Source organism: Podarcis muralis, chromosome 7 (assembly GCF_964188315.1).
Source record: "Podarcis muralis chromosome 7, rPodMur119.hap1.1, whole genome shotgun sequence".
NCBI lineage: Eukaryota > Metazoa > Chordata > Lepidosauria > Squamata > Lacertidae > Podarcis > Podarcis muralis.
In genome coordinates this window covers 54,415,719-54,443,693 of record NC_135661.1, presented here as the reverse complement: position 1 = coordinate 54,443,693, position 27,975 = coordinate 54,415,719, and the positions used below count along the sequence as shown (strand labels likewise).

General features: G+C 47.4%; 2 protein-coding genes across 5 annotated transcripts; one reads left to right on the top strand and one right to left on the bottom strand.

Annotated features, from left to right (window-relative positions):
* Window positions 1-413: 413 nt before the first annotated feature.
* LOC114602912 (cyclic nucleotide-gated channel beta-1-like) lies at window positions 414-15,218 on the bottom strand. 3 transcript variants are annotated; one of them, XM_077931799.1, is made up of 12 exons: window positions 12,205-13,015; window positions 10,401-10,434; window positions 9,381-9,423; window positions 8,482-8,614; window positions 8,343-8,391; window positions 6,831-6,903; window positions 6,296-6,377; window positions 5,590-5,623; window positions 5,361-5,487; window positions 4,191-4,266; window positions 3,672-3,708; window positions 414-1,790 (listed from the first exon to the last, which is right to left on the bottom strand). In XM_077931799.1, exons 1-12 carry the CDS (start codon window positions 12,418-12,420, stop codon window positions 1,774-1,776), a joined length of 921 nt encoding a protein of 306 aa, XP_077787925.1. In that variant the 5' UTR covers window positions 12,421-13,015; the 3' UTR covers window positions 414-1,773. The 3 variants fall into 3 exon arrangements, with proteins under 3 accessions (XP_077787925.1, XP_077787924.1, XP_077787926.1); XM_077931800.1 differs by lacking the exons at window positions 414-1,790; window positions 3,672-3,708 and adding an exon at window positions 13,023-15,218 and having other exon boundaries at window positions 3,985-4,266; window positions 12,205-12,338; XM_077931798.1 differs by lacking the exons at window positions 414-1,790; window positions 3,672-3,708 and having other exon boundaries at window positions 3,956-4,266.
* Window positions 15,219-17,009: 1,791 nt separating this feature from the next.
* SPMIP8 (sperm microtubule inner protein 8) lies at window positions 17,010-27,724 on the top strand. 2 transcript variants are annotated; one of them, XM_028739390.2, is made up of 8 exons: window positions 17,010-17,243; window positions 19,390-19,614; window positions 20,193-20,254; window positions 21,531-21,705; window positions 22,511-22,572; window positions 23,447-23,511; window positions 23,604-23,636; window positions 24,691-27,724. In XM_028739390.2, exons 2-8 carry the CDS (start codon window positions 19,392-19,394, stop codon window positions 24,719-24,721), a joined length of 651 nt encoding a protein of 216 aa, XP_028595223.1. In that variant the 5' UTR covers window positions 17,010-17,243; window positions 19,390-19,391; the 3' UTR covers window positions 24,722-27,724. The 2 variants fall into 2 exon arrangements, with proteins under 2 accessions (XP_028595223.1, XP_028595224.1); XM_028739391.2 differs by having other exon boundaries at window positions 17,010-17,318.
* Window positions 27,725-27,975: the final 251 nt, after the last annotated feature.

Below are 27,975 nucleotides of genomic sequence, written 5' to 3'. Positions count from 1 at the left end.
GAAACCATTGACATGTGTGGTCCTGAAAGTAAAATCTAGATTGCTAGGTAGGGGGCTGAAAGCTTAAACTTTCATGGTAGCTTTCTCTGTTCTATTGACCTCTTCATCAAAGTTCAGAGTACTGGTGAAAACTTCCATTAAGGCCGCTTCCTCCTGAGAAGCATCCAAACACTGATTGCTTCTCTGCTGTAAGCTCCAGGTGGGATTGCAATTGATTTTGAGGGATATTGCACTTTTTCTGATTGTAGGGCTGAGGGCATAAACACCTGTGGAGATTGTGCTGGGCTTCCATTCTTATAAACATCCAATTTTCTATGTAAGTAAGTAAGTAAGTAAGCAAGCAGGCAAGAAAGAAAGAAAGAAAGAAAGAAAGAAAGAAAGAAAGAAAGAAAGAAAGAAAGAAAGAAAGAAAAGAGATGGAAGCAGCGTTGGGAAAAGGCTGATTGCAAATTGTTGTTCACATGATCCACTGGGCCCCAATAAAATATGACTTGAACAATCAATTTCACATGAAACACCCAGCATGAAAGCAGCCTTAGGAGATGGCTGGCCTCTCCTGCTTCTGTTTGATATTAATCTGATGGTTTTTGTGGTGTTTCTATTAACACTGTGTATAATAATTAAGATGTTGTGGTTGGATTGTGTTTTAAATCATAGTTTTAGCTTTGTAAATTGACCAAAAGGTTATCTAAAAAACCCCAAACTAGTAAAGCTATAATGTCCTGATAGAAGAAGAGACAGAAATACTTTGCCTACCTGAGAGAGCTACTCAAAGAAAAATAATATTGGGTGAGTTGTAGCTTTTCTCATTTCCCGGCTTTGCCATGCAATAAAAAACTATTTTCTGACTATTTTGGAGGAGAAACACTACTGGATAAGAAACAAAGTGGATGAAGGACATGGGGAATACAAAGTATCAAAAACACTCCTCCCCAGTCCAAGTCTCTGACCTCCCAATGCCAAATCCAAAATGTGTGGCCATCCTTTACCTTTCTCATACCTTTGATCCAACCAGTCCTGCCTTCCCCAACCTGCTGCTTGGCCTACAACAGCCATCAGCCACAGACAGTGTGCACACTGGTTGAGGCTGAAGGGCATTGTGGTCCAAAACATCTAGAGGGCACCAAGTTGGGGAAGGCAACATGGGAGCAGTTCTTGCTGACTAGTGAAGCCTATTTGGTTAAAATTCTTCCATCAGGAATGTTGTCCTGGACCTGGACAATTAGGATACTGTCAGGTCCCTCCCATAAAGCAAGCTTATTTTCTCCTGCTCCGGATGGTAGGACCCAAACCAATGAACTGAAGTTGCAAAAAAGGGGATTCCAACTAAACATCAGGAAGAACTTTCTGGTGGTAAGAGCTGTTTGACAGTGGAACAGACTCCCACGGAAGGTGGTGGACTCTCCTTCATTGGAAGTTTTTAAGCAGACATTGGACGGCCATCTGTCCATGGATGCTTTAGTTGAGATTGTGGCTTTGCAGGGGGTTGGATTAGATGACCCTCGGGTCCCTTCCAACTCTACAATTTTATGTTCCTATGATTTTCACATAGGACATTGCTTTTTCTTTCATGACCAGCTAAGCAATAAGGCTACCTCCACCTCATGTTCAGATTGCTCTTTTAAAAGCTAGCCTTTATTTAATTTAGAAAAAATAAAATAAAACGTGCAAAGTCTTTTCTTCCTGATGCATTATGCACACTAATTCAGGTTGGTTTCATTTTTTGGAAAAGGAAGTCTTCAAATCTTCAGTGTCCCTTTGTTTCAGAGGCACTTAAGCCCCTTTGCTCCCTGAAACAAAAGGAGAAGAAGTTAAAGGAAAGAGTTTGGACTGGGGGGGGGGGTAGAAGGTCTCTGATGTTTTCACAGCCTCACTGGGAACATAAACCCATTTGAAATGCTGCAAAACAAAACAAAAACCCTCAGCTTCCCGCCTAAGAGAAATTCCAATTCTTGGTGGGTTACCTGTACCCCCTTCCCCAGGCTCTGCTACCCTCCCTTCCCAAGTGCTTTTCACTAACTCACTTGTTTCCTTGACCTGTGAAAATGCCTCTTGTTTGCCTGTATAGAGGATGGAGAGGTGTGTGTGTGGGAGTAGAGAAACCTGAGTTTTCACCTAGTTTTGCCTCTGGCCTCATCCACCGTTAGCATGTGGCCCCTGGAAGGTGGCCAACAAAGATTGTGTCCCTTGGTTCCCTAAACTTGAGAACAATTTATATATAGATATATGGTATTACCCTTCTCCATGCCCACAGAAATGCACTGGAGCTCAGCACCCAGGTCAGTGAGCAACACGCTAAAGTCATATTAACAGGATGCTTGCTCAGCAGCCACTGAAATTGGTTTGGATCCTCCAGTCCCTGACCTGCGAAGCACAGAAGGCTTGTCATCCTGCAGAGGGCTGGAGAGGTAGTCTAACATTTGATTCAAGCCATACAATTGCATGCCCCCTTCCAACCTGGTCATAGAAATAAACTGGGAGAGGTGCTGAGCAAACAATTATCCACGGCAAACATCAAGAGCTGCAGTTATCAGCAGCATGGAAAGGCACCCACCCACCGCAAAGTCCCCAGGATGCTAACAGAACTTCCTCATACAAGGCACCATTCAGAAACATTCATTCAGCACTCACCAAATGTCATTACAGTAGCCTTCTTCAACCTGGTGTCCTCCAGTTGTTTTGAACTACAACTCCCATCACTCATTGAGGGTGTGGGGTGTAATCCACTGGGAGCAGTCAAATACAACATTCCTTGTTTTGCTAGAGTGGACAAGCAAGGGAATGTTTGGTCCAGCCAGTCGAAACCTCCTGTTCCTCCTGGGCTGGAGCATCCTTCCTTGCATGTGACTAGTGGGTGGGCGTGACCTTTCCAGACCTGGCAAAAGGACAAGGCATGCTGCCACCCTATCTCTTTTCCATCTTCTTTTCATCCTGTGAACTTCCTGGAATGAACTGCTGGCTGCCAGCCAAGCAGTCCCTCAGGTCATCTCCCTTGTTGGATAAACCTGTTTGTATAAGTTTGTAACTTTAAGCCTAAAGCCTGCCTTCAGGGATCACACTGTGCTCTGCCTGATTGTGAGTAAACTTTCTTTTTATTGCTTATGACTAAGACTGTGGTGTCTTTATTCTTTTAGGAGGGATTCAAGGGGTCTCACCAGGAAAATATTAGAACACATTGCAATCTGGACAAGCCAGATTGAATTGCGTATTGTCTTAAACTCACACGAGTTTGCAGCTAGTTTTCTGCTGTGCACGAGAAGGGGAAAGTAAACTCTGCTAAGTAAAAGAACTTGCTAGTGCAAGTTAGGAAGGATATTAATAAACAGTATATCCTCTCCTGCCACCCTGAACATTCCCACAGAGGGCATGGCTGTATGATGCTGGGTAGGATGGAAAGATGTGGCCCAAAACATCCAGAGGGAACCAGGTTGGCAAAGATCTGCCTCACACATAATAAGGGAGCATTCAAAGGAACTTCTCAACTTCATTCCCTCTGCTATCTGCAAAGGCAAGTTTAAATGCCCACCCCAAGCTATATTAAGGTACATCATAAATGAAGCTGCTTGGATCTGAGGGGTAGAAGCCCACCTGTGACCAACCCTCTGAGAAGAAATGGCTAAGAAAAGCTGCCTCCTGAACAGCATCATGGGAAATGACTCATTATGACTTACTTGCTTGTCCTGGGCCCAGGTCTGCAACTTCTGCACTCTGTTGGGAAGAGAAAACAAAGTGTGACGTCAAGGGGCAGGTTCTGCTCTCTCGTATCTGCCTGCTCCATCAGCTCCTAAAAGAGGTTCAAAACCATCCTCTCTCAAGTGTGGTGTAGTGTGTCAGACTACAACCTTGAGAGACCAGGGCTGAAAGCTCCACTCAGTTGTAAAGCTCACTGGGTGACCTTGGGGCAGTCACCACCTCTCAGCATAATCTACCTCACAAGTGATTAAGAGGGTAAAATTGGGAGGGGCAGAACCCATTACCCCCTAAATCATCTCTATAAAAAGTCATCCTAAATTAATGTAATCTCCAAAATTGATATCCTGCTCAGTAACTCAGATCACCGTTGAATTTAATTCCACCCCCATTTCATTTTACCTACCCAGAATGATTTGGGACACAGCACTGGAGCAGCAAAAGAAGAAACTGGTCCACCACAGAACATTAAAAAGGGTACCCAATAGACCCTTCCTCACCTGTCCATCTTCCTTCCCTTTGGTCACAGGCTGTGGCATCACTTTCCCCAGTCCCTGAACAAACCAGTCAATAACACTGTTGGTCAGAAGAAGATCCTTATTAGAACCACACTCACAATTTGAGGGAGACCAACAGCTCTCTGAAGAGCCCTTGCAACAGACCCAACACCTCCGAGGAATGTGTCATCTGACACTCAGCCAGTAGGAGCCACATCCAAGTCCAGAATCTCAGGGCCTCAGTCAAGAAGTCTTCTCTTCTTCAGTGAGGTGACCCGACAAAGCCGAAACATAAAAGCATAAGATGAGTCTGCTGGATGAGACCAATGGCCCATCTAGTCCAGCATCCTGATCTCACATTGGTCCATCAGATGTCTGTGAGAAACCCTCAAGCAGGACATGAGCACACAGGCACTCTCCTGGGTTTCCAGCAACTGGTATTCAGAAAGATATACTGCCTCTGACAGTAGATAACTAGCCTTATCCTCCATGAATTTATCAAATCCTCTTTTAAAGCCATCCAAATTGGTGGCCTGTTGTCTTTGTCCATTGAGTTTTCTTGGCAAGGATACTGGAGTGGCTTGCCGGTTCCTCCTCCAGGAGGCGACAGAGGACGAGATGGTTGGATAGTGTTTTTGAGGTTACCAGCATGAGTTTGACCAAACTACGGGAGGTAGTGGAGGACAGAGGTGCCTGGCGTGCTCTGGCCCATGGGGTCACGAAGAGTCGGACACGACTAAACGACTAAACAACAACAACAACAACAAATTGGTGGCCATCACTGCCCCCTGTGGAAGTGAGTTCCATAGTTTAACTGTGTGGTAAAGAATCACTTTCTTTTATCTGCCCTGAATTTTCAAACCTTCAGCTTCACAAATTCTAGAGTTATGAGAGAAGGAGGAAAACTTCCCTCTATCCGCTTTCTCCAGGTCGTACATCATTTTCTAAACTTCTATCGTGTCACCTCTTCCTCTAAAGTAAAAAGCCCCAAACACTGCAACTTTTTTTCATAGGGGAGTCGTTCCATCCTCTTTGATTATTTTGGTTGCCTTTTCCCGAACCTTTTCCAACTCTACAATACCTGGTTGCTGTTCTCCATTGCTGTGCAAAGCATTTATAAGCACCTGAATTGCTGGATCCAACTGGCCAAGCAAGGCTGCTCTGCACACTGACCTGGTCCCATCACCGCCAAGTGTTCGAGGAAAGAGAGAGAGGCTCCGAGTGGACAGGCTGTCAGTCGAGGCCCGGTGCTTCGTCCCTGGTTCACTGAGAGGGCTGGCAGGCAAACTCCCTTTCTGTGCTGTGAGGGGGTGGGAGGGGGAGAGTTGGAGAATGAAGTTAGCATCCTTCCTGCAAGAGCCTGCAGCCAAATCACTAGGGCACCCCAAGGCCAGTCACTCACCCCTTTGTGCAGCTTGGTCTCCTGGCGTCCCTACCTGGTGGCACAAATGGAGAGAAAGCAAAAAGAGGAACCTGTATTATGAATGCCAGCTCTGCTCCCTCACAGGCTTTTGCAAAGGAGTAGAAAAAGGCAGCAAGTGGCAGGTAGGGAGGAGCCTGCAGTTCAGAGAAAAGCATCCTTCATCCAAAGATCACAGGGCAGTTCACAACGTAAAAAGATAAAATGAGAACTCCAAATACATAAAACAAAAACAAGCCAATAGCCACCTTCCCACAAACATGTATGAAAGTCCATTGAATGTTTATCAGGCAAAAACCTTGTTATGGAGAAATGTTTTTGCCTGGCATCTAAAGATATGTAATGAAGATACCAGGAGAGCCTCCCTATAAAATTTAAAACCTATAGGTAGAAATTCAAATGAATGAATGAATTCTACAGCATTTGGGAGCTTCTGCAGCAATTCAGCCCAGCTTAGTTATTTTGTGCAGCCCAAGAGACTGAAAGCAAACTTCATTATATTCTATTTTTTTAAAAAAAAAACCTCTGACACACACTAACCTGAGGAAGAGTTTTGTGTATGCCAAAATTTCACACACCACCTTGTGAGCCTTGGGTGGTCCCAGCAAAGTATTATTTTGTTTAAATGGAACAACACTGTTGCCTTTTATTTGTTTTCCTATTGGTTCTCTGCCTTGTCTGCACTTACCTCCGTCTTTTTCATGTTTTCAGGTTGAGGCATCATTTTCCCAAATCCTTCCCAAATCCAAGTGATCACTTTTTTCCCACCACTTCAAAGAAAGAGATAAAGAGAAAAGGAACACATTATTACGATTGTTCATCTTACTAGTCCACAATAAAACTGTTATCACAGCTACAGCAAGACACATGTTGAGAGTGTTTGTGTGTGTGTCCACATTATAGAACTAAAAGGAATACACAAAGAAGATTCCCCCCTGTGGTTCCCTTCATCCTGTTTCTGTGGGAAATTGCAGTCAAACATTGCACAAGTGCTAGTTAGTACATAGATTAAGATCATAGAGCATTTCTGTGCATTCCCAGCAAAGTGGCGGCATAGCTAAAGGTGCATAAATGGCGCTCCAAACTGCTCCTTCAGGGAGGGGTTCCTACTAAGAAGCTTCATCTTCAGACTCTCCACCTTGAAATTTCTACTTCTGTATAATGTTTTTAGGATTCAAGCACAGGCGAAGTTCAAAATACCTGGTGGGTTTGGGAAAACTTACATTTTATCTGGGGCGTTGTTGTCTGAGCTGTAGTACAGTTCATTCTGCTCCTCTTCTTCATCAATCACAGACACTGGTGGAAGTAGGAGAAATGAGAGAGAGAACAGGGGATTGGAAAAGAAGATACTGTATTTTTTGCTCTATAAGACGCACCAGACCACAAGACGCACCTAGTTTTCGGAGGAGGAAAACAAGAAAAAAAAAATCTGAATCTCAGAAGCCAGAACAGCAAGAGGGATCGCTGCGCAGTGAAACCAGCAATCCCTCTTGCTGTTCTGGTTTCTGGGATAGCTGCGCAGCCTGCATTCGCTCCATAAGGCGCACACACATTTCCCCTTACTTTCTAGGAGGGAAAAAGTGAGTCTTATACAGCAAAAAATACGGTACTTTCTCACCGTCTGCTGAAAGGGCCAGATTATCATTTCTATAACCTTCGTATCAGATAACTCATTTTGCACTTCTCTTCCATCAATGTATTTTGCTGTGTTTTGTTGTTGTTGCTATTGGTTTTAAATTATGTTTGTACACTGCATAGATATATTTTTATTTGCATCTTAGTATAGAAACAAATAAAGCAAAATTAAAAATACCGTATTTTTCGCTCTATAACACGCACCCGACCATAACATGCACGTAGTTTCTAGAGGAGGAAAATCCGTAGGCATGCCACCCGTAGGCATTCCCTCCATAACACGCACAGACATTTCCCCTTACTTTTTAGGAGGAAAAAAGTGAGTGTTATGGTGCAAAAAATACGGTAATAAGTCCCCCTTTCCCTGGTCCTTAATGTTAGGGGAAGACATTCATCATGACATTCAGTGGGGGGGGGGGGTGATTAAACATTCCCTTTCCTGTTGCTGCAATCCTACCCAGAGTATAGTGTCCAGTTTAAGGAGGATTCTTTGAGTGAAACCGTTGGCTTAATGGCAGTAGCTGCTGTGAATACCTGAGAGACAGAGAAGAGGAACTCTGTGGAGTATTAAAGATATGAGAAACTGCACAGCTATGATTGAATAGGGGGCCCCTCATGCTGGTCAATTATTTACAGGCAACTTACCCCTCTATGGGGGTGGGTGGTGCTGAGGCTCTTGGGCCTGCCGATCAGAAGGTCGGCGATTCAAATCCCCACGAAGGGATGAGCTCCCATTGCTCGGTCCCAGCTCCTGCCCACCTAGCAGTTTGAGAACATGCCAAAAAGTGCAAGTAGATAAATAGGTACTGCTCCGGTGGGAAGGTAAACAGTGTTTTCGTGTGCTGCTCTGGTTTCGGTGTTCCTTTGCGCCAGAAGTGGCTTAGTCATGCTGGCCACATGACCCGGAAAACTGTCTGCGGACAAATGCCAGCTCCCTTGGCCTGTAAAGCGAGATGAGCGCTGCAACCCCAGAGCCATCTGCGACTGGACTTAACTGTCAGGGGTCCCTTTACCTTTACCCCTCTATATATCATGTCAGGGAACACACTTCAGTGCCCACTCACAGGCAGGGGACACACAAACATACACAAGCACTTTACCTATTTCTTCCTCTTCCTCTTTCTCCTCCTCTATGCTCTGGACTTCTGTCTGAACACAGACCAAAAAAATAAATTTCACCATTGGAAACATTTCAGGATGAAAGCAAGACTGCCATCAAACTGGATCACCCTTACTCACCACATCTGGGATATCAATGCTAGCTTCAAAGCTCTTGGCAGCCGCTTGCAGCATGACAGGAGAGTTCTGTGCCGGCTGTGGCATCACCTTCTCCAGGCCCTGAGATATCCAGGTGAGGACTCCTCGGCCAGGGCTGCAAAGGAGGAGGAGGAGGGCTGGGGTGGACAAAGAAGCTTCCTTCCTTCCAGACCTTAACAGCAGAAGCAGAGCCAAGACCTTTCCCCACCCAGAAGGCAGCTAGCTGCAAGGAATGGGGTCCCCCCCATTATCACCCCAAACATATAAACAAACCCACCCAGTCATTTAAGGGTGCTACTCAGATGAGCACACCCTGAATTGCAGAAAGCAGGGTCTTTGATTCAGCTGCCACATGGGAAGGAGGGCAGGTGTTGAAAAGGCTGAGAAAGGAATTAGGCTCCCCATCCCATCGTTCCCAGACCTGGCTTCTCACCCATGCTAGAGTTCCTAACATATGTGAGTATAGCCAGATCCACAAACTCAGCATATGGATCTTAACTGCTGGCTCCTGGAACTATGGTTCTGTAACCAATACTAGGGGCATTTTGGCCTGTAATGCAGATATGAAACTTGCCTCTGGTTTGTCTTCTGCCTTAACAGTCCTCCTCATCTTGCCCAAAGTGGAGACTTGAAGGTCTAAAATCAACGCATCTCTACAAGGGGACAGTTCAGGAGACCCCTGAAGGCCTCACTTTGTACTGTTTGCCACCATCCTCTGAGTAAACCACCTCAAAAAGGAGCCTTTCAGAGTATGCTAGAAAGCTTCAGACAGATGACTCCTTTCCCTACTATTACTTTTAGCTGCAATTCAGAATAAGAAACCCATGTGGAAATGGTACATGTGTAAAATAAGGGGGAGAGAAACAAAGAATGGCAGGTACCTGTCTGTTGTTGAGACAGAATCACGAGCATGTTCTTTGAACCCTAAATGGAGGAAAAGCCAAGCTATAAGCTAAAATTATCCTTGGGTGCTACTTGCATTTCCAGGAGCATATAAGATTTCTCTGGATCACATTTACAGCCACAGAAGATTTTTTGGTGATGCCCCCATGACACCTCCTTAAGGGACAGGGTTGCATTTTTGCAACTTTTCAAAAGAGATCTTGAAGTCTGGAAATGTGCACAGAGGTTCCACAGCACCTCTCTCCTCTACTGCCATCCTTGCAAACTGCCCATACTTTTAATGTTCAAAGATGCACCTGAAAATCTTGGCGTCACAACAAGTAGTTATGATGGCCAACAGTGCAGAATTGGGAATGGGTGTATGGTCAAGGAGAAGGTAACAACCCAAAAAATAGTTTGGGTGCCCTAGACTCATTCTAACTCCCTCCCACTTTGCAAGCCTTCTGGAGGCAGAGTCAAGCCACCAAGGTAGATTCTAAGCGAACAAGACAATGCATTTGCAGCTTCATTTGCAGAGATGTCGTCCAAAAGCAGTAGCTGCCTGAACCCACCTGTGGGTCACCTGTCAGTAATTTGCAGGAGAGATTCAAACGCATACCAGAAACGCAGATGTGTGCAATCCTAGTGGATTAGAGCTCTCCATCATCCTCCCATGACAAATCTACTAACAAAACAGGACTTCTTGCAGTTTGGGAAGTGCCAGGGACATTCATTGAAGTATGGGGTGAGCAAATTATCAATGGGAAGATACATAAACACCCTGCAAGTGAACCAGGCTGAATGGTCCTTGTCATATAACTGCCCTAGAAGCAAATCAGAATGAATACCCAGTAAGGGCAGGACATCTGCATGAGCTTTGCGCTAGCAAATCAAACTGAATGCTGAATAAAGAGGCTGTCTGAAGGAGCACTGAGAATTTGTAATCCAAACTCTGCCTTGTCTCCAGCACTTATACACATGTACTCTTCTTTCCCCTCCCCATCACCCCCAATTCTTACCTTCTGCAACACTCCTGGGACTCCTTTCTGTCAGCTTGAGGATTCACAAGAGAGAAGAAACCACAATCAGAGAACAACTCTCAGGCAGTGAAATAGCACCCAGAGGGTAGCAGAGAAGATCAGCCAGAAGCATCTTGCTCAAGCCCAACCAGTTAGTTCTCTTCTGCCTACTTGATGAGCAGACCATCTAATCTTAAATATCAGCCTTTGGACTAGGGCTCAAGCCCTCCACACACCTTTCTGTAATTTCTTTCACTGTGTTGCCGTGTAAATGATGGACTCGGGGATGAGAGAGGGGAGGGCTGTCCTAAGATTGGCCACTGTGAGCACAGCTTACTAGACTTGGGGGGCCATTGGTCTGATCCAGCAGACTCTTATCATAGTCTTAAGGGCTGGCAGCATATTACACTGCAGCCAGGTGTATCACATTAGCTCAGCCAGTCCCCTCCAGATGTTTCAAGCTACAACTCCCATCAGCCCCAGCCAGCAAAGCCATACTTCCACCAGCCCAAGCATCATACAGCTGTGCTGTCTGGGGTTGGTGAGAGTTGTAGAGTCTGAAACCTCTGGAGTGTACCACGTTGGGGAAGGAAGGCTGCCTTGGACAATTGCATTTGCTGCAAAATCTGCAGCTGCCTTAACAAAACTAAAAGTAGCCTGGAAGCAACACCAGCTCTTCAACCCTTTGCAGACCTGCCAACATTTTCTCAGTTGTAAACAGGGACCGTCCTCCTAAGCATCTCTGCCAAACACACACAGCCTCCAATCTACACTACATGCTGTGGAAGACTCAACTCTGCCACCTGCTGCATTCGTGTACACAATTAGATTGGTTGAAAAGCCAAAGCAGGGTGAGTTAAGCTCATTTTATAAATGGTGCAGAAGGTGAGCACAGCACACTCCAGTTGTGTGCTCGTTTTAATTTTATCCTTTAAATAATTTTCATTTATTACAATAAATGTAATAATTTTGTATTACAAGCACGTAGCATAACATCTCTAATCCTTCTCTTCCACACCTCTCATCAGGTACCAGGTTATACATTAATGTAACTGTTTCTTTATCAACCCACACAGATTATCCAAACCTTATGTGAGGGGACAGCACATAAATCGTCTCATCTGTCACAGATAGCAAACAATTTTTTAAAAAAGAGTGTAGTTCAGACCGTACTGTTCACACTAATCATATCTGCAACAATGCTCTACAGAGCTTTTCTTTAAGACCATTATCATTTGTGTGTTAAATAAATTGCCACGTGGTAAAAGATTTGTCCTGTGTGTGTTTTTCTATTCCTTTTATCACTTTTCAATTCTGAGTTATTTTCTCAGCAATGGCCAGTGGCCAAACACTTTTGTTCTGTAAATTGTTGTTGCTGTTCTTGTTTTCATAAAGCACATCAGCTCCCACTTGAAACCACATCCCAACGTGTGGTCATCTCTGCTGCTGATCCATTTTCAGCTGTCCTGTAGTAATCCTCACCTCATTCTCACCACACCATTCCCACTGCTGACCCTTAAGATCAAGCCTGTGTTTGCCAGGGTGGAATGTGACATGTCAAAAGTCCATGGAATTAGTATGGTCCAAGACTGGCCCAAGACATTTTGGCACCTGAGGCGCATGCCAAAATTGCGCCTCCCGCCCATCCCCACCAGGGAAGAAATGAGTGAGGAAGGAAGATCTACATCAGGATCTGATGCCCCCGTGAATGCTGCCACCTGAGGCAGTCTCCCCATCTTGCCTCATGAGCCCTGGTACAAAGCCCCCACCCCACCCTCAGCATGCCTTTGAGATGTCCACTTACCTGCCTTGCAGATACAGGCCCAGCTTCTACAGCTATTTGGTCAGCCTGTGTGTCTTTCCCCACTACTACAGCGATGGGGGAGCTGACAGGAGGTTGCGGTACGACTTTCTCAATCCAGCCCAGCATCCTGCCACCTGCAGAAGGCAGAATTTCATTACTGCTTCTTGCCAGGAAAAAAAAGCCCAAAAATGTACCACTGGGGGAGTCTGTGGGCATTTCTGGGCGGCTTCTAATTCACACATTTAAGCTGCACAATAAGAGTTGATGGGGAGATCTTGCTCCACAAACCCACTTCCCCCAGAAGATCAGACATTTTGTGATGAGAAAAGTAAAGGGGAAAGTGAAAATGCACTGGAAAGTGTGAAATAACACTTGTTTTGATGTATTGAATGGATCCCAGGGCTTCAACAAAAAGAAACGCACATGGCTTTATGACTCCTCTCCCCAAACAAGCTCACCTTACTTCATCAACAGTAACAATTCAAGCAGTGCCAAAACAGGGAGCCAAACACAAGCCGGCAGTTATTAAGCATTTTGAGCATATAGCACCCTCAATAGGCAACAAAGCCTTACTGCAAATTCTCTCCTAGCTCTCTAATTCAATAGGAAGCTGCCTTATCTGCAGGAACATCTTGCCAATTGTCTAGAACTGGCTCACTGTGGCTTTCTGGGTTTCCAAACATGTTACCTCACCTCCTACCTGGAGATGCTAGGGGACTAACTCAGGAAAATTTGACATACTAAGAAGGTCCTCTACCACAGTTCTTTACAGAACCACTTTGAACCACTCAGTCTACCCCACAGAAAACTGAAATTACCTGCAGAAAGGCTAAAGAGTCGTGGATGCCATCATGGTCCTGTTGCCTCTTATGCCGGGGGTGGTTCTTCCTCCGAGGGCAGGTAGGTAGAGCAGAAAGAGTTGCAGGCTTCCCTTGTCATCTATTGTCACTGCTAGTTAGAACAAGGTCCTTGGCTATCCTGCTACAATGCAACCCTCTGAGAAGCTGGGAAAGGGATTAGCTGATAACACAGTAAACTAATTGGATTAGGGAGGCTGAGTTGTTCTAAAAACCAGGAGAGAAAAGCAGCCCAACCGGAGGCACCACCCAAATGAGAGAACATCTGCCCTGGAGCAGAAAGAGCTTAGCTAGCAAGAGGTTGTGTACACATTACTGTTGACTCCTAACGCTAGCATACTCCCACTGCTGGTGTTTGAAGGTGAGCACACATGACATTGGCCACAATCCATACCTATCCTGTTGCTTCTTGAGAAATACTGCAGTCTGAAGTGTTTTCCCTCACACCTGCTTCCATCCCATTTGAAAATGGAAATTGTTGTTCGGATGAGGGGGTGCTGCATTTGCAGGGAAACAACTCAGGTAATGGGCATCAGGCGAAAACATCTCTTTGGTGTGCACCGCAATGTACAAATGTGACTTGAAGCCCCCAGTGGAGGACTGGGAATGATTTCGCTGCAGTCCAAGATGCTAATGTTTATGTAGCCACATTCATACTTTTGCAGGCAAAGCTCCATATATGACTCATTCACGGCTTACTAGCATTGGACAAAGCGTATACTGAACATTCACACATCACTGCCAAAAGCAGATGGAGTGGGTTCTCAATCTTCAGGACCGATCTGTGGGAGCCAGAGGCCAGTCAAGTTAATTGTGTCATTGCAGATGCTGTCAATTAAAGGATGATCCCTTTCCCACTGACTCTGTGCTGCTAACAGGATTTTCTACTGCCCCTAATCTCTTTGAATAGGCCTGCTCCTTACCAGGCTTGCTCATATGTGGAAGAATGGTGTAGATGACGTTATTCCGTAGTAGCAAGTCTCTTCCTGGATCATCCAAATGTCCTTTCCCCAGCTAACACCTTGGTTGCTAGGAAACTATTGCTCTAGCACATGGGTAGGCAAACCAAGGCCATGGGGCCAGATCTGGCCCAATCACCTTCTAGATCTGGCCCACATGTTTTTACATGAGTAGTATGTGTCCTTTTATTTAAAATGCATCTCTGGGTTATTTGTGGGGCATAGGAATTCGTTCATTTTTTTTCAAAATATAGTCCAGCCCCCCACAAGGTCTGAGGGACAGTGGACTGGCCCCCTGCTGAAAAAGTTTGCTGATCGCTGTCTATCATTCACCAACAAGTTGTGCTGGATTAGTAGAATTTCTCCCTCCTCCCCCTTCATCAGCTGTTCCAGAGTTATTCAGGGTTGCTGAGATCAGCCATATGAGTAACCAACACCGAGAACTGGGAAACAATGGCCTGCGAGTGCTCCAATGGGAGAACAGCCTTTACCAAAGGTGTCATGGGCTTTGAAGACACTCACACTCAGGACGAAAGGGAGAACATGCTAAGAGGAAGGCACATTGGGCAAACCTTCACCATGATCAACTCCTACCCAGAAACCTATGTCCCCACTATGGAGGGACATGTGGATCCAGAATTGGCCTCCACAGTCACTTATGGACTCACTGTTAAGACCGTGGTCATGGAAGACAATCTTACCCAGCTATGAATGATCGCCAAAGAAGAGGACAATTTTTTAGAACAAACAAAATGTTATTACATTGTGTTTTCCCTTATCTGCGTTGGCCCTCAGAAAACTAAGGACTAAAATTGTACCTTAGCTCTGAATATCCCTTGTTTTGATATGGCTTAGAGTTAAACATAAATCTATTTATGTGCTGTCACTGCTATTGTAAAGGGTATTTGTGCTGATTTTTCATCCACTTAATGGGTAGGCAAACTAAGGCCCAGGGGCCAGATCCGGCCCAATCACCTTCTCAATCCAGCCCGTGGATGGTCCAGGAATCAGCATGTTTTTACATGAGTAGAATGTGCCCTTTTATTTAAAATGCATCTTTTGTGGGGCATAGGAATTCGTTCATTCCTCCCCCCAATAAATATAGTCCGGCCCCCCACAAGGTCTGAGGGACAGTGGACCGGCCCCCTGCTGAAACAGTTTGCTGACCCCTGACTAAACCCCTAAGTTAGACTTCGCCAATGTAAAGGTAAAGGTACCCCTGCCCGTATGGGCCAGTCTTGCCAGACTCTGGGGTTGTGCGCCCATCTCACTCAAGAGGCCGGGGGCCAGCGCTGTCCGAAGACACTTCCGGGTCACGTGGCCAGCGTGACATTGCTGCTCTGGCGAGCCAGAGCCGCACACGGAAACGTCGTTTACCTTCCCGCTAGAAAGCGGTCCCTATTTATCTACTTGCACCCGGGGGTGCTTTTGAACTGCTAGGTTGGCAGGCGCTGGGACCGAGCAACGGGAGCGCACCCCGCCGCGGGGATTCCTAGTGCCCTCCAAATGTGGTTGCACTACAACTTCCATCATGCTGTGCTGGCGGGCAGGCAATCACTCTGGGATTGGTAGAGATGGGAGAGGGTGAAAAGGAGGCACCAGAAGGCCAGAGCCCTCCTGTCTGGTGTGGTGGAGGCTGGTCCATTGGGACTAGCAGGGCACCTGCTAGTTTTATTTTGCTTTTATATGTGTTGAACGCTTCCCGGAGTGGCTGGGGCAACCCAGTCAGATGGGTGGGGTACTACTACTACGACTACTACCAATAATAACAACTGTCTTCTGTCAGCCCTCAGCCAGTCCCCACTTGCCTGCCTTCTTACAACCACTCCAGGGGGTAGCCCTGACTGTCAGCTTCTTCCTCCCTAATCAGAGCTAATCAGGGAGGGGATTGGGGGCAATGTCAGAATTAGTTTGCTGCCTGTCATTAACTCTGATTGGCTCTGGTGCCCCCTGCTGTTCGTCTCCTTGCCTTCTGCCCCACCAGTCCTGTTGGATACCAACCACCACTGAGCTGGTGGAGGCTGATGTGGCAGCGGGGGGGGGGGGGGGGAGGAAGGGTCTCCAAATAATGGCTGCAGTTGACAGGCTAGGAGTGTGGGTGTACTCTGCTTTCTCTATTGCTGTTTGTGGGTAGGAAGTGGACACCAGGCAGCAATTTCTGACTGCCCAGCCTCCTACATAACAACACAAGAAGGGTGCACGAAATCAATTGGGGATTGAAACGTTGAACTGCTATAGCCCTTAAGGATGTAAGAAGAGCCTTCTGGATGAGGCCAATGGCCTATCTAGTCCAGCATCCTGTTCTCAGAGCGGCCAGATGGATGGGAAACCTGCAAAGCAGGATTTGGGCACAAAAGCATTTTCCCTCACATAGTTTCCACCAAGTGGTATTCAGAAGCATTGCTGCTTCCAACCATGGAGGCTGAGCACAGCTGTCATGGGTGGCAATTGCCGAAAGCCCTCTCCTCCATGAATTTGTCTAATCCTCTTTTAATCCATCTACTTCAGTGGCCATCACTGCCTCCTGTGGGAGTGAGTTCCACAGTATAACTATGCACTGTGTCCTGAATCTTCCAACAGCCAGCTTTACCAGCCACCCACGAGTTCCACCCACTTTCTTCATGCCATGTATAACTTTATAAACTAAAAAGTCCCCAGTGCTGCAGCCTTTCCTCATAGGGGAGTCGCCCCATCCACCTGATCGTTTTGGCTGCCCTTTTCTGAACCTTTTTCAACTCTACAACATCCTTTTTGCGGTAAGCTGACCAGAACTGTACACAGTATTCCAAAAGTGGTCACATCATAGGTTTTTCTAATGGCATTATTACGTTGGCAGTTTTATTTTCAATTCTTTTCTTGATTCCTTTCCTCCTGGACCAGCACAGAGGGTGGGTGGGTGTTTTTGTCTAAAAACTTCTCCTTGGCCTTTTCCTGCACAGGCCGGCTAGTGGCCACAGCAGGTACTACAACCTCAGGCACGACACTTCCTTCTTTTAGCCCTGGTGAATGGGGGAGATCACCCGTTACCAGGTAACTCCAGTGACATCGCTCTAGTCACCTAGCAACCTTGCCCTCATCACCCAACTGTTCCTTGGGGTATTGGCTTCCCGTTGCCATGGAGAATTGGGGGTCAATACAAAGAATGTCTAGAGGGGCAAGTGAGCCCTCAGCCCTGCAACGGGAAACAAGTTGAGAGAAGAAAGCAGGTCTCCCCTTGGATGAGGTATTCCTTTCCCTTTTCTTGCGGACTTGCGGGTGTGAGGTTGCTTCAGCGGCCCCTCATGCAAAGAAGAGACAGGTTTGCATTATATTTGCATTTGCTAATTGACATGCATAGAAGCAAATTTAGAAATAAATGCTGTAAGTTGAATAAAAATGCATCTTTTGGTGTGGGGGAAGACAAGGAGTCCTCTGTGTCCACTCAGTTTGCGGTGGGGGTCCTAGCTGCTGGTGGAAAACCCCCACACTGCTCCCTTCCAAGGGCTCTTGATCTTCAACCAGACTTGGGTCAGAGAGTCCTTCAGACAAAAGACTGCCCTCCATGAGCCATGGGCAGGATGTCTTAGAAGGCACCTGAAGGAGACTGGCACTGCTGCCAGGAGGAATCTTCATCTTCTAGAGCTCAGTGGCTTTCTCCCTAAACCACTCTGGTTGCCAGCTCACCCCCATCTTTAGGGAGAGCGAGGCAGGTGCCTCAGGGGGCAGACAGAGTGGCAGTGACATGGTCTGAAAGGCAGAGCTGTGTGTGCCACACTGCCTGCCCTCCAGCCCTGAGGCAGGCCCCGTGGGGGCTTTTTCGTTGCTGGAACTCTGTGAAAGACAGAGGAGGCACTTGCTTAGCATTGCACAGGAGACTCTCTTTGAAGCAAGTCTATCGGCAATCAATAAGCCTGCTTCAATACTGGTAGGCCTGCCAGATTGGGGGTGGGGAAGGACGATAATTCAATGGAAAGGGCCGCACAATAGCAGTTGTGAGGCGGGGATGGAAGAGTGATGCAGAGCTGTAACTGTGACAGCCGGCTGGCAGGTCCTGAGTGCATGGAGTCGGAGGAAGGACATTTTCTATGCTGCTTTTGAAGGCTGCCTTGAATTCCTTCCACAGGAAGCAGGAAATGGGACCTGCAGAGCCCTGCTTGTTCTGACACATTTGATAAAAGACACATGTTGCTTGCGTGTGTCCCTGTGAGCTGGGAAGCTGCAGCCGCTACAGTCCTTGCAAACGTAGAGAGGAAGTTCACTCCTAAGGCAGCTCTTTTGTTTCCTGAGGAACTTCCTCCCCCAGCAACCTCCAGCATTTCTATACAGCCCTTTGCACCTCTGTTCCTTCTGCTGCTCTGAGACACAGCAAGCACAGGATCAGTTTGGATGTCAGCATTCCATGAACCATGGGAAGCTATAGGCTCACATTCACATGCTCCCCTCTCTTTGTGCATGTCAGAGGAGATAGAAAGCAGACACTTCTGATTTAGGCTCATCACAGGTCTCTGTTACATCCCAGCTTGGAAACGTAACTTAATTTAAACTAGCTTTCTCCAACATGGTGCCGCCCAGCAGTTCTAGATGACAATTCCCGGAAGCCTAAGTGCCTTTAAACCCTACTGGCTGATAGAAGACATAGTCCATAGCTGCTAACCAGGTTTCAAGCTCTCTGCCGACACCAACGCTGTTAATTATTATTTTTTAAATCCATTGTACAATGACTGCCAAAATTGGTGGGGTCTTGCAGAGGCAGATTTAGGGGAACATGACCTGTTTGGTTACACTGGGCACGGAGCCTCAGGGCGCTGCAAGGGGCTCTGCAACTATTGCGTAGAATGGAAAGCAAGATCTGAGACCTCAAGATTTGCTACTGGGTCTTAGGGGAACCAGAAAAATGTGCTTGATCAGATCCCTGGGCTGGAAGGTCAGTCACCCCTGATCTGCGTGAATTCCAGTGGCCCGATCACAGCAGTTATGCATTCAAACCATTTCTAAGTCCTGGAAAATTCTTCTTCTTCATAATTTTGCATGGAAGGGGAAGGGATTATGAACAAGTCAGAAGACTTTTGTGATCCTCCTAGTGTTCAGTGTCCTCTGGGAGCTTGATGGCTCACATCCCAGCCTGAGGACCTTTGCAAACCAGTCTTATGCATGCCCTCTGCTCAGAAGAATGCCCAGGGCTGGCCCAAGACATTTTGGTGAATAAAAATATTGCCCCCCACATTTTCCACTGGTAGGAGGAGGCCACTCCTTCAAACAGTGAGCTCAAAGATAACTCCAGTTCAAGGAAGAGTTTCTGCTGGAGGGATGGAGGGCGCCTTCACTTGCCCGGAGGACAGCATGGGCAAGGTGGTAACTCCCCTTTCCCTTTCCTCTGGCTAATTTTGCAGCAATGGCCCAAATGCTGGATTTGACCCTCTGTCCTCAAGATGCTCCTCCTGTCTACGCCTCTCCGGCGGCCCTCATCCCGCTGGAGCCCAGAAAAGTCATGCTGTCTGGAGTGAAGCATCACATCTATCACCCCCGCTTGCCGACGCTAAGGCAGATGGATATGGACACCGCGGCCTTCAAGCTCACAGACGAGCATTGCAGGACAACCACCACTTGCTGCAAAGGTAACTGGGGCAGGTGGCTCATTGGTATTGAGAGCCAAGCCAGGTTGGGGACTGAGCATTGAACTCCAGACCCGAGTTTGTTCTGCTTGTGGTGTTGTGTGAGTACAGGGCTGGCCCAGGATGTTTCACCACTTGCGGCAAAAAACCTCTGCTGCTGCCACCATCTGGAAGCAGACTGCGGAAGCCCTGGCATGCTGAAGGTGGCAGAGGAGGAGAGGGAAGAGGCTGGAGAGAAGCAGGTGGTAGGAGGATGCAGCCGCACTGGAGGGAGGAGATGGAGGTGGTGGCAGGCGAGAAGCACAGGAGGCAGTGAGTGGCAGGCACCTCAGGTCCAGATCCACTTAGAAACCTCAGGGGCTGTTCTCTTTCCCCTTCAGTCCACCTATGCATCAAGGTGATGAGGACCAGAAACTTGCATACTGTATTATAAAACCAAAACCAGGATTCTGGTGTAGTGGCACGTTCTGCAATTCACTTGACATTTTTAGAGAGGCAGGGCCCTTGGCCAGCTGGGATGGGGCAGGTAATCTTGACATCTCTGACTCATCTTGTTTGTGTTTGTTTCCCCTCCCCCCAAGATGATTTTGAAAATGCAACGTTCACTTTGGCTGGAGTGCCCACCCAGCGCCTCCCATCCCTGGTGAGTCACTTCCATCAAATGCTGCTGCTGCTGCTGTTGTTGCTGTCGCTGTCATCCTGTGGTCCATCCATCTCTGCAGAGTGTTGGGTGGCCAGGTGAGGGAGAGGACTCCTAAAGTTCTCATAGTTGGATCAAGGAGGGATTCCAGCAGATGCTGCTTGCATGGCATACTTCACCTGCTGCAATTCCCTCTTCCACACAACTATGAAAGGTGCAGGAGCCCTCTACAGTTTTACATCCGACCACCTTAACTGGCCGCCCCTTCAGTGGCCTGTGCATTACGCCCATCCCCACCCCATTTGCTTTTTTGAGCAAAGCACAAAACTTAAGATCATAAGAAGAGCCTTCAGCTGGATCACGGTGGCCAACCAGATGCCTATGGGAAACCAGTGAGCGGAACATGAGCATAGGAACACTCCTCTCCTGTGATTTCCAGCAACTTCAGAAGCATTGCTTCCTTCAGCTGTGGAGGCAGACATCATGGCTATTCTAGTAGCCATTGATAGCCCTTTCCCTCCATGAATTAGTCTAAATCCTCTTTTAAAGTCATCTAAGTCAGTGACCATTCCAGCCTCCTGTGGAAGTGAGTTCCATAGAGCCTGGATGAGCTGCTGCTTCTATATAGGAAGCAACTTCTCTGCATCCAGGTGTGTGCTTGGGGGAAGGAGGATAGGAGGCTTTAAATAGTAAATAATAATAATAATAATAATAATAATAATAATAATAATAATAATAATAACAACAACAACACAGCATATATCAAAACATACTAAAACATCAAACATTAAAAACCTCCCGATACAGGGCTGCCTTCAGATGTCTTCTAAAAGTCATACTTACTCCTTGGAGACATCAGTGCATTCTGAACATGCAATTTCAATGCAGAAAAAAGTGTGTGTTCATACATGCTTCCTAGAAACATGCAGCTGCACTTAACCATCTCTCCCAAAGCCTGAGGTGGTTGCATGGGGTAAGTGGCACAGATGCCCATCTACCTGGTGCCACTGCCCATTGCGTGCTCTGTGCCAGCCTTTCCCAACCTGGTGCCCTCTGGCTGTTTTGGACTGTCTGTAACTCCCACCAGCCCCTATGGGATTTGTAGGCCAAAACTGCTGGAGACCACCAGGCTGAGGGAAGCTGATCTGCACACATTTCCTCCTCAGAAATTGAGGAGGGCATCACCACATGTGATCCCTAAACTGAAAGCAGGAAACTCTTCTGTGCTCTGCTGTGTCCGACTGCAGGAGCGCCTTGTAGTAACTTTGTCGTTGCTCAGGGTATGACGGAGCTGGGCAAGTCATTGACTGAAAAGTACCGAGCAGGGAAGATGGCGCCTCTCTTGCCCAGCACCAACCAGGAAGAATGGCCCAGCTACACCAGGGCTATGGACGACTGGTCTCGCTTTGTCTCCAGTGCAGGAGAGTTCAAGGTGCCCAACTTTAGCAAAAAAGGTAGGAGGTACAGCTGCCTTCAGCATCCTTCGGTCTTTCAGGAAGTTGCACCACAGCCATTTGCTGGCCTGATCAGCTCCTCAAAGTGAGAGCTTCCCCAGGGAGTGGCCTTTGGGAGGTGTCAAGTACATGGCAAGGTCTCGGATCAACCCCTAAAACTCCTCCAGGTGCTTCCCAGCCTGTGGTCTTGCCATGATCTTGCTTTGTCCACATGGTGATTTTGCCAGGTCATAGAACGGTCATGAAAAAATGTTCCCAAGCCAGGAGTGATTAGAAAGAAGGTTCTGTGAACTAGAAGGCAGAAGAACTACGAGGGTCTTTGCACCAATCCCTGGTGTCTTTCAGCAACACTTAGTGGAAATGATTAGGATTAGCCATCCCCAACCTGGTGCCCTCCGGAAGTTTTGCACCACAACTCCCATCAGCCCCGGGCAATGCTTGGCCACAGAGACATGCTACTAACAGCCCAAATGGTTTCCTATGAGTGGCGAAGTGTGAAGTTCCTTTCCTGAATGGGGAGCTTTGTCAAATGCAGGAATCCCAAAGCAATCCCCAGCATTGCATGGACTGACTCTGGCCTCCCTCCTGACCTTCCTTTACTTTCTCATTCTGAATCCACTCAGTGCAGAAGGAAGGAGTTGGGGCACTTGCTTTTTGCACAGCAAGCCTTGCCAAATCTCTGCCATTCCCAGCTTTCCCTCTGGGCCTGCACATAGGAACATGCCGCAGTTGTGGCTACTTAGCTGCATCAGCCACAGCTGGCAAAGCAGACCAGGAGATTAAGCCCTCTGTGCTTCTTTCACAGTTCTTGGGTTCAGCTGTTATGCCGTGAGGTACTTAAAACCTGACGTCACGCAGACCTGGCGGGTAAGAGACTGTTGTTCGCTAGTGTGCATGTTTGGGGTGAGGAGTGGGAGGTAGTGGCTGAAGCAGCTTTTATCTGGATGCCCTGGAGAGAATTTCTGAACCTGGGGTGGCGGAGTAAGGACCTCAGGACCAGGGACTGAATGCGGCCCCCTTTGCCTCTCTCTGGCCCCTGGGATTCTCTGCAAGCTATGTCTCTCACTGCCCCTTTCTCAGGTCGTTTCCTGGCTGGAAAGCATCCTTGAATCTCTGAAAATGAATTTTGTTAGCTTGGAAGCAGAATGGAGAGATGGGGGCGGGGAGAAGTGCAGTGTGTGTGTAGAAAGAAACCTCAGTTTGTGTGGCTGGCAGAAAGCCCTGCTGGGCAAAGGTTAAGAGCAGGCATAGGCAAACCTGGCCTCCCAGATGTTTTGAGACTACAACTCTCATCATCCCTGAACCACTGGTCCTGTTAGCTAGTGATTATGGTAGTTGTAGTCCCAAAACAACGGGAGGGCCAAGTTTGCCTATGCCTGGTTAAGAGTCACAACTGTTTCCTCTGGCCACTACTGGCATACAGGCCCCCAGAGGGTTGCTCCCTAGAGAATGTGGTCCTCAGGCTGGAAAAGATTCTCGGTTCTAACCTTTCTAAGAAGGGCACATTCGCAACCAGGGTGTCCAGTCCACAGGGTCTGTTGTGGGGGGAATGGATAACTGAGTAGGGAAGGGAATAAAATGAAATAGAGCATCCCCAGAGAGGATGTGGCTGGTACTCTGAACAGATGCACTCTACACGGCAATATTTTGTGTTAGGTTCTGCACTCCACCCCCACATACCTTGGATTTAAGATTCAGTTCAAAACTTAAAGCATCATCTTTCTCCCCTGTTTCATGCTAGTATTGCCTCAACCAGAACCCAAGTTTGAGTAGATATGGACCAAAGCCCATGCCTTACAACACTGTGTAAGTATCATCACATGCACCCAAATCCCCTTAGTGTTAACAATCACCTTCCCCATAGCCCTTGAATAACTCGTCTTTTTGTTCTGTTGCAGCAATACCTACAGGAGCTTTGGATCAGCACACAGGTAACTGGTTCTGCTGGCCCCAAAGGAAGAAAAGGGGCAAAAAAACCCCTAAATCCTACCCAATTCAGTGTGAGAGAGGAAAAAGTCACATGCTATTGAATGAAGGCTAGCCAGCCATCAATGCTCATGAGCCAGATACAACCAATTCATTGTCAACTGGGCAGACTTTGATCTTGCTCTTTTTGGAGCAAGCCTTCAGGCTCACACATGGCTTTCATTAAGAAGAGCCTTGTTATCTGGGGGCCAAACTGGATGTGACTTGAACCACAATGGAACTCACAAGGCAGTGAAGGCCACCCACTTAGATGACTTTAAAGAAGGTTAGCCAATTTCATGGAAGAGAATGCTATTGATGGCTACAAGCCATACTGCTGCTCTGCTTCCATGGTCAGAGACAGTAGTGCTTTTGAATACCAGTTGCTGGAAGGAGTGGGGAAGAGTGCTCTTGTTCTCAGGTCCTGCTTGCAGGATTCCCACAGCCATCTGGTTGGCCATTGTGAGACCAGGATGCTCAACTAGATGGACCATTGGCCTGATCCAGCAGGCTTTTCTTATGCTCTTAAAAGGAACAGGAAAAGGTTTTCAATGTGTATGAATAACACCCCTCAAAGAATGGTGCTTTTATGACACAGTAAATGAATGTATAGAAAAGGACAGTGGTTGCTGAGAGTACAACTTGCACTAGATTTTCATTCAGCAGGGAAGAGTCATTTTAGTACACTGGATGGGCAATGGAATCGGGAATTCAAAGATGGGAATTCAGAACGCAAAACCAACCACCACCAACTGTCCCCAACCTGATACCCTCCAAGTACCATCTAGGTCCCACAATCCCCAATCACTATGGCCATCAATGGGAGTTGTAGCCCAAACACCTAGAGGACACCAAGTTGGGCAAGGCTGGACAAGACTCTTTGTACACCACCCCTAAGTCAACTAATGGCCCAGGAAGCAGCACCAATGCTCCCAGCTCAAGAGATCTGACCTTGGGCGACTCTGATTTCAAAATAACTGATTGTGGATATATGAAATGGTCTCTTCTGTTGCTTTCTAGCCGCTCTCACTATCTCCAACCCTGGCGCTAGGAGACAGGCCACAGAAAAAGAAGCCACATGAATCTTCTCCTTCAGCTTTTGAACATCCACAAGGAATAAATGCTATTGGTTCAACAAGGAAGGTGCAGAGAAGGCGTTTCCTGGTCAAACAAAATACACTTCAAAGTGGGGGATGAGGAAATAGGAGGGGAGCAGCTAGGATAGCTAGTTCCCCCCACCCCAAAACTGCCTTGGCCTTCTTCCCAGCATGCTACAGCAAAGTGGTTCACAACGAAGAGACTGCTGGCCAGCCTTCACTGAGCATGTCTTACCAGATTCAGGAGGTGCCATCTTTGGTTCTTTGCAGCCATCAAACCTTTTGCTCCAGAGCTTTTCAATGTATTGCTGCAACAAAATGAAGAGTAGTGGGACTTAAAAGGGAAAGCATTGCCAGGGGCCAGAGAATGGGTGATCCATTGAAGTCCCTAGTCACAGAACTTTCAGGTTCAGAGAAGGCACTACTACCTGGTAAGGGATGCATTTTTTGATGTAAAGGACAGGAAGGGGGAGCAGATGGGAACGTCTCTTTGTAGCTCCTATACCCCAGTTTGCAGTCTCAGTGCTATATGGAGTGGTTCTGTTGTGATGTTAGAAGTGAGGGGAGGCGATTTCTGGCCTCTGTACAGCCCAACCCTGAAGGGCTCTATCACACGAAGTCAGTTAGTCTAACCTTCACCTGTGCCTAAAGGACAAATACAGGGAGCCAGAGCAAAGGGTGGTGCAGGCTGACTTGGCAGCAGCCTGGCTGCACTCCCAAGAGGGAGAAGGAAGCAGGAGGGCTCCTTCATCCCTCCTCCTGGCTCCCCTTACTTTATCCTGGCAATGCAAGTGGAGCAGGAGACCTCGGGCCAAACCCCCTGCCCCCAGCTGATGCCTTCAGCCTCCGCAGGGCTAAGAGGCATGCTTAGACTTACAAACATACCTCAGCCAGTTCCCAGGATGGCGTGGAATGTTCAACATTTTGCAATGAGAGGAAGTACAAGGGGCCTGCGTGTTGCGAGCCCACAGAACATCCCAGGCAGGTGCTGGATGGGGCCTGCAGGAGCTTCTGGTTTTTGTTTTGTCATGGTAGGCTAGAAGAATGAGGCATCCTCAGAAAGTGATCCCCCTCCCTTCCCAGAGAACACTTCATGTCCTCACTGGTGATACCAGTATAAGCCACAGATCCGCATGCACTTCTGTTCAGAGTTGGCATGCTGGTCAGCTCCCTGCCTAGTCTTTTCACCAAGATTGCCCTCGGGCCACAGAAGGGAGGTGAAACATCCTCTGGCTGCTGCCCTTGGCCAGGGGGCAAAGGGCTGTTGGATTGGTTGTTGCTGCAGCACCTCTCTGCCCAAGGAAGTATTAGCCCAGCACCAGATGGACCGGGAAACCGGTCTTCATCCAAAAACTGGGAAAAATAGAGCAATATGGCTTAGGCCAAGGCTATCTGAAGGACCATATTCTCCCATAAGACCCTGCCCAGGCTCTGAGATCTTCAGGGGAGGCCCTTCTCTCAGCCCCACCACCCGCACTGGCACACTTGGTGGGGACACAGGAAAGGCCTTCTCAGTGGCTCCTCCCAGACTTTGGGACTCCCTTCCTAGAGAAGCTAGACTGGCTCTCTTTGTTGTGCATCTGGCAAGTGAAGCCCTTTTTTATTTTGACAAGCCTTTGGGAACCTGTTTTTTAAGGAAAGGGCTTTTAACAGTGCTGTGTAGTTTTTGCTGTATTTTAATAGGTCTGTTTTTGAATTGTTTTAATTCTATTATAGTTTAATTACTTTTAAATTATCTTTTATATGTCTTTAGCTTTTTGTATTTTATCTGTGTTGTTTTAATTTGTGTAAGCTGCCTTGAGTCCCGGTCTGGGGAAAAGGCAGGGTTTAAATACAATAATGATGTACTGTACAATAAATATCCCACAAATGCTGCTGTGCAGATGGCAACTTGCCCTTTTTAATTTCACGGTGGTGCCATTTGTTAGCAAGGGTGAGTCAGTGAGGGTTACAAGTCAAGGGCAAAAGCTTTCCCACTGTTTACCTGCTACAGCTGCAGGTTTCTTCCAAGTGGAATGCAAGCAGTCATTAGCGGCAAGGGCCACTTGTCCAGCCTGGTGGCCTCCAGATGTTTGGACCACAACTGCAAGTTGGCTGAGGCAGCTGTATAGAGGATAAAGTGGGAAATGAGAGCCCTATGGATGTTCTTCCAACCTCTTCCTCCCTAGGGGAAGGGGCAGAGAAGGTTGTCATTAACATAAGGCAGAGGTTTTCAACCTTTTGGAGTCCATGACTCCCTTGACCAACTACTGTACATTCTTTCTGTGGCACCCCTGTGGGGCTCAGGAGCCTAGTTATGTCACCCCTTGCCTGCAGAGCTGGCAGCCTCTCACCCTTTTTTGAACACCCTCCCTTGTGGAGTTTCCCCTCAGCCTCTTCTCCTCTCCCCGGGAGTCCTCTGGGCAGCCACTGCTGCTGCCCCTGCCCTAAAGAGAGGCACCTCCTCACACTGCCCCACAGGGGCCTGGGACTTGTTTGTCCATTCCCAACAGCAAGGGCTGGAGGACTGGCTGGCTAGGCTCCTTTGCCTGCTTGCTTGCTTATTCTGAGACTGCCTCAGCTCCTGCACCCCCTGGCCAGTTCCAGAGGCACCATTCGCCAGCTGTAGCCAGAGCTACTGTAACAAACAGTTGTGCAAGCCTTTGGGAGGCAGAGACATGAGAGGGAAGGAAAGAGGAACAGAGGCCAGTGTTGCCTGCAGCACCCCTGACCATCATTCAGCACACTGGTTGAAAACCACTGGTACAAGGTATCAAATCTACATATTATGTGCTGGTATTGGACTGCAGTTTCTTAATTCCTGCTTTCCCAATGTTACTGCATTTTTATGTTATTATACTTTACTATTGTTGGGATGTTATTTGCAATGTTTTGCTTATTGTTGGGAGCTACTTTGAGCTTAACTTTGTTCCTGTAAAAGTGACAGACATATATGAAATAAAATCAAATGTTGATGATGATGTCTTCCTGTGTTGTTTCCATGATGCTAATCAATACTTTTAAAATACCCAGCCACCATCTTACAGGTCAAATGCCCAGCCCTACAGCAGTGGTAGTGGGGTTTGGTGGCTAGCAATGGACTTAGTCTAGGTAGACCTTGGTTGAAATCTCAATTCAGTCAGAAATTTTATTTGGGCCAGCTGCACTTTTTCAACCTCACATAGTTGTTGTGAGGATTGGAAAAAGATGGGCCAGTATGGGGGCTGAA